General features: G+C 43.6%; 1 protein-coding gene across 2 annotated transcripts; it reads left to right on the top strand.

Annotated features, from left to right (window-relative positions):
- The first annotated feature begins 1,781 nt into the window (after positions 1-1,781).
- LOC139211149 (galectin-related protein-like) lies at positions 1,782-8,928 on the top strand. 2 transcript variants are annotated; one of them, XM_070841422.1, is made up of 5 exons: positions 1,782-1,971; positions 2,500-2,583; positions 2,673-2,761; positions 3,495-3,681; positions 6,307-8,928. In XM_070841422.1, the coding sequence occupies exons 1-5, from the start codon at positions 1,939-1,941 to the stop codon at positions 6,448-6,450; spliced, it is 537 nt and encodes a 178-aa protein (XP_070697523.1). In that variant the 5' UTR covers positions 1,782-1,938; the 3' UTR covers positions 6,451-8,928. The 2 variants fall into 2 exon arrangements, with proteins under 2 accessions (XP_070697523.1, XP_070697522.1); XM_070841421.1 differs by lacking the exon at positions 1,782-1,971 and having other exon boundaries at positions 2,458-2,583.
- The last annotated feature ends 690 nt before the right edge of the window (positions 8,929-9,618 follow it).

Here is a 9,618-nt window from a genome sequence, read left to right as displayed (position 1 = left end):
TTAATTTCACCTGTTTGAGTGCAGACTGTGATACTACGGTCGTTTATGTCCCACTGTGGACACACTTTTGTTGCCTCAAATATCAAATACTTATGTCGCCTCAAATATCAAATACTTATGTCAAACATTAAGTTAATCTGGAGGGGTAAAAGAAGATGGGACTGTGTAGAGTAGTCCGGCCAAAAAGGTCAAGGAAGGTGGCAGGCAGGCAGACTCAGACTTCTTGAGTGCAAAAGAGGTGATTTTATTTCAAAGTGCTCCATGAAGTTAAATTACAAAACAATACAAAATTTATTTACAAAGAAACAGTTTGAAAACTAAACTGTAGCTACTCAAAAAAAAAAAAAAAAGAACTATTATTACTGTGGCAGCACAGCCCTCACATCTCTGTCAATCCATCCTCTCTCCCAGGCATTGAAGTACCTACTCTTTATATAGGGCATTCAATTCCCACCTTGGCTCACTTCAGCTCTACCATTCGGTAACATGGTGACGTAGTCTGTACTGTGAATGCAAACAAATCTGCAAATAAAATCACAGCACACACTACAAACCTCTAGACATTTCTTAACCATTTCCCCACAAGCTAAACAAGTAAAAACAACAATCTATGCATTTTAATACCAACAAAACATTTGTCAAAAGGAAAAAGAAACCCTCCACTTGGTCTGACCCAATGATGTAACCGCTGACATCATCAACACCATAAATTGCGGAAGTGCTGGGCCGGCCTCCTCTCCAAACACTACTCCTGCATGGTGAGCCAGGACAAACAAAGGTAAGTATAAACAAAGGAATGAACAATTGAACCCCATTTTACCTGCTACTTAATAAAGGATAACTGAACTAAATGACTGTGTTTTAATCCTACATGCACTAGAGGTCAACTGTAACCTGATAACACAAACAAACCCGGGATAGTATGTGCCTTAATGTTCCACTGGCCTGGTTAAATTAAAGGAAAACACACAGAGGGAAAACAGAAAGTAGAATGTACCATGAACATGTCCAGGGACAAGTGGTGAGGAGAAATGAGCGCTCACCCACTTTGTCACAGACTGTGTAATGTAACTAATGTAATCCTTGATATAAATGGCTTGAAGAACTTCTAACTGACTCCTCTATGACCCATCCAGGTGAAGCTGAAATGTTGCCTCCACCTGTAATGCCTCTAAATGTCCACAGAGGGGCAGAAGGATCCAGTTAAACTACAAGAAGCACACAGTATGAGGGGGTGGGGGTAGTTTAGTGTGTGGAGGGGTGCTTGCATGCACAGGACTGGACACATAGAGGGAAAAAAAAGACAGTGAGGGAGGGGGGTGGGGGGGGTGTCCGTGTAAGAGTCAATGAACGGGAAACACTTTTAATTTCCACTTCATTCAGTGAAAAGCAATTAATGTCCCAAGCTCACAACTGCCCTACTTTTTGCTCTGTGGCCCACAGTGTTGTTGAATCATTAAAAATCATTGGATGTGCACACTTCGGCCAATTAGGCCGCAACCCCACAGTGAGACGCACGAGCGCGGCAGTCAGACGCTTAATCAACAAGCAGTTATTCAGTCTGAGTTATTTACTGGATCGTTGATCTAAACCCAGAAAGGAAAAGCCCAAAGAGCGCGTTGCCTAATTGGGTGAAGGGTTGAGGAAAATCTGTCTGATTAGCCTTCTCCAACAGACGGGGATTAAGCTTTTAGTCTGTAATTATTATAAAGCATACGTCAGCAGATATCCACCCATTTCAGACAGACAGTGCAGCGGAGGGATGTCCTGCTAGGTGGCTGCGCTCTGTGCCAGGCCCGCTCAGACGTGGAGACCCAGGAATAGGAGCAGGAACAGGAATACACTCCTGAGTCAGTGCCACGACGCTGACACACCACACGCTCCCCGGCAGGGCTGCCTCTGCTCCTATAATAAGCATCCTATGCTATTCTGCTCAAGATGGCGGTGCAGGCAGCGGAAAAGGACGGAATAGTGAGTATTCTGAAGCTGCAGGGGGAACCGGGGTTGGGATTGGATGCGTTTGGTGTTTACTTTCTGTGCGTGACGGCCTGTGGCTTTGATTAATGCACACCGTTATGTCGATTATCCGACGCTTATTGTAAAAGCGGAGCGCCGTGCGCAGCGCATTCAGAGCGCGAGGCGACTCCTTTCATGTGCGGCCGCGGAGGGAAATCGGAAATCCAACACGTTCGCGGTGAAATGTACCGGCGGCGTGTGTTTCACCTCACGGCTCTGAATGTGCGCGTTAACGCCGCAGGTGCAGCTTTTTGTGAGGCTAATTAGAAAGACGAGGAGCCCCGATGCCAGCATGACAGGTCTGCTGCCACCTCGTCATTGTTGGGAACAGCCGCATGCAAGGCCACACTGTGTGCGTTTATTGATAAACAGGCCCGCAGCCTCATGTTGGACGTTTAAGCTCAGCCAGGCCACTTTCTACCCAACGTGACAGAGCTGTAAATGACAGTTTGCATCCTGTGTCTTTTGTCGCTGCTGCTGAAGACTGTGGAAGATGACCATCTGAACGACTCGCTGGGGAACCCCGGCCTCATCTCACCTGACAAGGAGGATTTATCACGTCTCCTGGTATGAAAGATGCCTTGACTGTCTCCTGAGTGTCCTTGTTTGATGCTCGCTCCAGGCTGTGCTTAATAACTTCACTGTGCTATGCGTAGACGGTGCCATTCAGCGGGCGCATCAGGGGCGGCATGCGGCCAGGGAAGAAGATCATTGTGATGGGCATTGTCGACCTGGAGCCAGAGAGGTAAGATAACCATCAACGATGCATGCACACACTCCTTATCTCACTGGAATTAAACACATGTTTTGTCATTCACATGCATGCTGACTGATGTTAGAGATGAGTTTTTTTTGTTTCCAAGCCAGTCAGACTTGCACAGAACACTCCAGGACACACTGAGTAATGCGTGGGCAGCCAGAGAGAGAATGGTGGCTTCTTAAGTATGCAGAGACAGGGCGTTCCCCCTAAACAGCAGGGAGAAAAAAAAAAGGGGGGAGAAAAAGGAAAAAAGAAGACCCAGTGAAGCAGACTTGCTTGGGTGTGTCCCTACCCTACATGGAAACTTGTGTCAAACTTGGAAGAACCCGCCCCATGACTTAATCATGTTTAGCAGCTGCTGCTGGCACTGTTTCCATGCCAGAGTTCATGTGAATGGTCCTAGCTGACGGAGCTCTTCCAGGGCTCAAAATAGACAGCTGTCTCCCTTTGTTGCATCTCAGAGTTCAGCAAGTTTTTCTGCTGTGATCACACCTACACGCTCGCACAAAGATGCCTCTGTGGAAACGACACAGCTGCAGAGGAGGAGAGGGGGGTAAACCCAGACCTAGCAGCAGGGATTATGTGCGTAAATGATGCACAACAGGTTTGGTCTTACACAGCAGCAGCAGAATTATGCAGCTAACTTATCCCAGATTAGTTATTGGCTTCATATGGAGCCTCTCTGACCCCTCGACCCCCTATTTCCTCCCTCCCTCAGCTTCGACGTGAGCCTGACCTGTGGCCGTGACTCGGAGAAGGAGGAGCCTCCCTACGACGTGGCCCTCAAACTCACCGCCCGCTTCACTGACCGCCAGTTTCTGCGCAGCGCCCGCGTCTCTGGGAAATGGGTGGGCGAGGAGGTGTCCACTGCCTACTTTCCCTTCATCCCTGATCAGCCTTTCAGGGTAAATATGCTTTTTTTTTTTTTGTATTCAATGAGGAATCCACACACCAGACGACTATAGCTCAAGTTGTTCACAGGCAGCAGGTGCTTTTATGAGGAGTGTGGGACAACCTGACCTCAGGCCTGTTCTTTGTTATGCCCTTATTGTCATAATTTCATGGCCATTAATTGGCCTTTCACAAAGAGTCTCTAAAGCAACAGGAGTCAGACAAGGAGTTGATAGATCCCCAGTGAAACTGTTATCTCAAATGGATTATTTCAAAGTGAAAACATTTGCTCAGCAGTTTGGTGCATCGTGAAAGTGCTTGTATGTGCAACCAGTCTAGACCATATTGTTTAAAAGGCAGATGTGTTGTACAGCTGTGTCGTCACATCTCCGTTAACTATAAGATTAACATGTTAAGTAAAATGTATCATAACCACAAAGATGGACGGCCACAACTATGAAAATGAGACCCATTGATTTACATTAAGAATGGGGTTCATTTGGCGAATTCACCCTCAAATGCTTAAGGCTGAGTTATGCTTGAAAAGAACTCGCTCATACGATGAGTTCTCTGGCCACATCAGAAGGCCAAAGTGTTTTCATTGCTGTTTTGGGGCCAATCCAGTGCAAACAAGGCAGTCGATGGAGTGTAAATAAAGCAGGGTTGTGATAGTTGTTCAAATTGGGATGGCACGCACGCTTTTTTTGAAATCTTTCCTCAAAGTCTTTTATAATCATTCATTTGTCTGTGCATGCAAAAGGGGCGTAAGTGATTTGTAAAGAGTTAAAATAAATAAATAAAAGGAATGGAGAGGAAAAGTGAAAAAAACACTCACAGACCCCATGCACTGTTTTATAACACGACAACTTGAATATCTTTGGATTTTAAACTGTTCGCAGATCAAAAAAAAAAAAATTAAAATGCCAACTTGCGATTATGGATCAGTATCAAAATGAACAGGCCAAGACATGACATAACTGTTGCAATATTGTATTTTGTCCCAGTTGCTTCCTTGTAACATTGAAGTGTTTTGGGGGGGGATTTTTAATTTTAGAAGCGTCACGTCATCAAGCGAGATGATCACATGGTACAGCAGAAATGTTGCAAATGTCCTTGCAGAATAGACATTAGACACAAACAGGATGTATTTTCCATGCTATCTAGGCTGTATCCTGTCCCTGCATGAGGGGCAGCATCAGCTGTTTGTGTCAGATGTAGGGGGGGGATGGAGTGGGCAGCAGCACATATTCATGATGAGTAATTCCCATAAGACCGGAGGGCCTGTTCGCTCTGCCATATTCTGCTCTAATAATTCTGAATATGCAGATGAAGAGCACATACCACTAAAAATATATGATGACATGTTTGAATCCAGTGAACTAACCAGCCTGTGATTCACGCTCTTAGTGATGCATGAGTGCACATCAGCATTTCCTCTTAAAGAAAGAAGGTTCAGTCCTAAATTTCTTTCAAAGAAATTGTAACATACGGAAGGTGCTGAGGACGCAACCACACTATCTTTTTTGTTTATTTTTAGAGGTGATCCCTGCGTCTGGTTATGCAATGTCAGCTCCCTGATAAAGTGTCATTGTTTGTGGTCGGGGCATGACCGAGCAGGTCAGCACAGTCATGACTGTCAGAAGCTGGAGGCTGGAGATTAAGGTTGTCATGCTGATTGCTTCCAACAGACTGCCTCACGAATTCGGAGGCATGTGGGCAGACACATGATGTGCTGCGGTTTCTGTTACGGAGATCATTGAAACAATCTGCCTCAGGAAGCGCGATCCCACCTACAAATGTGTTTTCTTTGGCCCGAATGACACAGAAAGACCCTTTACACTTTTGATTGTTTGCATTGGGCTCTATGAGCGTCAGATTGTGCGGCTACAAGCGAGACAAGGTTTGTAAATTAGAGTGACTGTTTGGTACATGTTAGAACATCAACAGCTCATTAAGTGTCAATCCAGTGATTTGCACTTGTTATATAATGGACTCTACAAGCAGGATTATCAGATGGAAATCAACTGTGAACACCCTTCTCATTAATACCATGAAACTTTGTATTTAGCAATTGTTTCCTGTATTTAGTCAAAGCTGCACTAATCTGTATTTTTACATTGACGGCAAAAGAAATGTGTAATGTCCCCTCAGCTCTACAGAGAGATGGAACATTTCAGTGAAAAAGCCCAAATAATAAGCCAAATCAGTGGTGAGCATAGTGGAGCATTTAGTGGCTCCCTCTGGAGGTGGTAGAGACCAAAAACTGAGCAAAAGGAAAGTGAATATTTGAGTAGTGGCCAGAAACGGGAATCAGAATGGATAATGTCACTCAGTGCCTGCTGGATGTGCAAAGAAGCAGCTGTTGGCTATAAATGTTCCAATACCAACTTTATAAGGTAATAATGTCAATATTGTGTTTACAGCTTGTTGCGATGCCCTCAAGTGGCCAAAAAATTGCGGGGATGGAAAAGGACTAACATCAAAAGATTTAATTTACTTTAAGGACTGATTATTGGTTGTAAATGTAATTGGCTTGATCTCAGCTTGCATTATTGATGATTTGTGTCTTTTGATCTTTTCTTTTCCTCCCTTCTGTCTCTCCTGCCTCTCTCCATCTTTTCTTTCCTCTCTCCCTGCAGATTGAGATCCACTGTGAGCACCAGAGGTTCCGGATATTCGTGGACGGACACCAGCTCTTTGACTTTTATCACAAAGTAAAATCTATGCCGTCGATCGACACAGTACGGATACAAGGAGATCTACAGATCACCAAGCTCGGTTAACTTCCCACTCTTCTTCCTGCTCTGCAAGTCGTATGTGAAGCGAGGAACTTGATCACAGATGACCACGCACACGTGCGCCTGTTACATCATCATCCATACCCATCATGCAACACTGCAGCAGCAAAGCAACTGGAAAAAGGCGCCGGCGGTAGAGTTCTTCTGCTACATTCATTCACTTCTTTCCATTCCTTTGTGTTTAACCATGATCTGATGAGGATGCTTTGAGGGTGAATGTGTTTGCTCCATTTTCAGGTTTCTCTCTTTGTAGCCCCAGTTTTGTCAGATCAGGGATCTCACGACTTATTAATAGCACATTTATTTTTTACGTTGAATCCTGTAGGGATGCTGAGATAGAGGCAGGTGTGGAGTTCTTTCAAAGATGGCAAAATAACTCGGATGTTATAGAAAATAGTTACTCAGGAAAAAATATTTTAGCAGCTAATATGAAAGCAAACGCTTGCTTTATCCAAATTTGGTGACTGATGAAATGTTTGAATTCTGCGACTCCCTAGGATTATACAAATCTTCCAAAACCTTTTGGATAAACTGGAAAATGCAAGATAGAGACACTGATCATAGTTTGTCAGAAAGAATTGGACCTGAGCAGCATTTTAGATGTTCAATCTGAGCCGTCCCACGTGGACAGAAACATGATTTTCATTCCAGATGAAACTAGTTTAAAGCGAAATGTTGCAGGTTGTTTGACGCGCTCAGATTTGATTTTGCTCAGCACAGCTTGACGTGTATTTATTGCTGCAGTTAACTCCTCTGACCACAACAGAGCAAAGTATCACACCCAGTTTCCTCTGTGCTGATTTACCTCCAACTCTGTAAGCACTCCCCTGCCCTCCCTTGGGTTTATCCCAGTAGTCATGGCAACACGCTGCAGTCTCACCGACCTAAATACCCAATAATGAGGATTATATCATGACAAGATGGATCAGAAAGCGTCCCATGCTGTACACGGCGTGTGTTGGTAGTAGGCACTCATCTTAGCGATCACTGCAGCCGTTCTCCTGTAGAAAGAAACTTTACATGTGGTGAACAGGAAGTAGAATTATCACTGTTTACTCTGGAGGGCAAAGAGAGTAGAGAAATGGCTTTTAGATGAGCTTTGAAAATTGGACTATGCTCTCTGCTGTCACACTCACATTTTCCATGTGAACCTCAACTGAACTGTACACTAAACCAATATGCAACTTATTCTTCTAAAAAAAAAAAAAAGTTTCACTTCAGTGCAGATTTAGAAGAAGCTGTGCTATCAAAGTGTGTAGATGTTGGCCGAGCGCAAACTAAAGTCAAACAAAATTTCACATTCAACATTCAGTTGGCTGTTTGGAAGCAGGCTCAGATCCTGATGGTATTTTGAATGTATAGTATTCATGTTTCTATAGTAGCGTAGAAGATATAGTGATGCACAAGAGGATTACTTGATGTCGCAGTTTTTTGGTGGTATGACTGGTGCTGTTTATAGTCCTTTTTCGGTCCTACAGAGCGTCTTATGTGTTTTATGGCTTTTCAAAGTGTTTCTTGAATCATTCCACATCAGCGACTTGTCCACACGGAGGCAGATGGACACTTTAAAGCACCCTTGTTTAATGCAGCCCGCAGGTTTTTACAAGTCTAACCAGTACAGTTGAGTCTCTGTCACAGAGGCAGAAAGGAAGTTAGGATAGATACACAGTAATCACAGAGCAGATCTCTAAAGAGCGTTAAGAGTTCTGTCTTCGGGTGCTCTGTTTACACCTTCCACTGTATCAACACTCACTATGCTCTGTTTGCTGAACACATACAGTAGAACTAGGTAGGATTTTCACTGCATAGATTTCTGGGCACAGCTCTATGTAATGAAGGATTTATAAGGTGGTACTCTTGGCTTCATTAATGAGTAATAAATCATTTACTAATACATTTTTTTATAGATCAGTTATAAGCCATTGATGAGAACAACTTTTGGGTTGCCAGGTTGTGTTTCTTTTGTATTTGATAATGATGCATTTATCAATGCTGGTAAACCTGCTAATAAACCATCAGTGCTGCAGTTATAAATGTTAATAAATTATCAAGAAGGTTTCCTGACTTTTTCACTTTACAATGATGCATCAAGGCTGAAATTGTCAGTGGTTGTCTGCATGAAAGACTAAAGAGCTAAACGGACAAAGCCAGTGTTTATACTGCAGGAGAAACAGCCAAGGGATTTTTTCCTGTTAGGGGCTCATAATGATATGATCTTTAACACATTGGTAAAATATGTATTAACCATGAATAAAGTCATTATTTGCAACTTATAAAGCCCTAAAGGGTGACTTTGTTAGACGCTTCTAAAATGGATGATGACGAAACGTGGAGAAGCTTTGATCGTCTGTGCAGACAGATGTCACACTTCAAACAGAAAACTGAATGCATGATCTTAATTCTGTGTTGTGGTTCGTACCCACTTTTTGAGCAGCTGGACACAGCGAAGAAGCAAATGGAAGTTGTTGGTAGATTGTTTCATTAAGCTGCACCAAATTACCATTAGGTTTTTGGTGTTTTTCACACTTGATCTTAAGCAAGCTGAGGTTTTCCCCTGACCTTTTGCTGTTGTGATTTCAGAGTAAGCCTTGACATCTGTGCAGGACAGTTGCACTGACTTCACTGCAGGGCACTTGGTAATCTCTCTCACTAATGAACCTTCCTTTAGATTTCTGAGCAGACTTTGAGGAAACCTCGTTACTGTCTGCCGCGTGCGGCGTTCTTTGAAATACACAGACTTTGCTTTCATTCATGCATGCACTGAATATTTATTAGCCCTTCTTCATGTAGCAATAAGGTCTCTGCTCCAGGACTGACGGCCGCCGAGCAGAACTTGTTTTCTCCCGGTCGGTCAGACAGGGTCTTCCTCGTTTTTGCTCCGCAAGCGCTGGTCTATTTCAGAAGCAAACGGGAAAAGAATCCAGTTTGGTGTGAGGGGACAGTAAGAAGTGCAGTTTGAGAGGATGTGAGCCAGAGCAATGTATTACTCCAGTATTACAACCGCACAGACCTGTACAAATAAGGTGCAACTGTGTTGACGGGGTGCATTTTTTTTTTTTTTTTATATTTTTGTGTTCCTTCTATTTACTGGTGAACACCTATTTGTTACGCTACAGTTTCCTCTGAAAACGTGAATATACATCATGTAAAGAA

The sequence above is a fragment of the Pempheris klunzingeri genome, chromosome 12, assembly GCF_042242105.1.
Source record: "Pempheris klunzingeri isolate RE-2024b chromosome 12, fPemKlu1.hap1, whole genome shotgun sequence".
Lineage (NCBI taxonomy): Eukaryota > Metazoa > Chordata > Actinopteri > Acropomatiformes > Pempheridae > Pempheris > Pempheris klunzingeri.
Note: the sequence above shows the minus strand (reverse complement) of the source record. Positions and strands in the feature narration are given on the sequence as shown.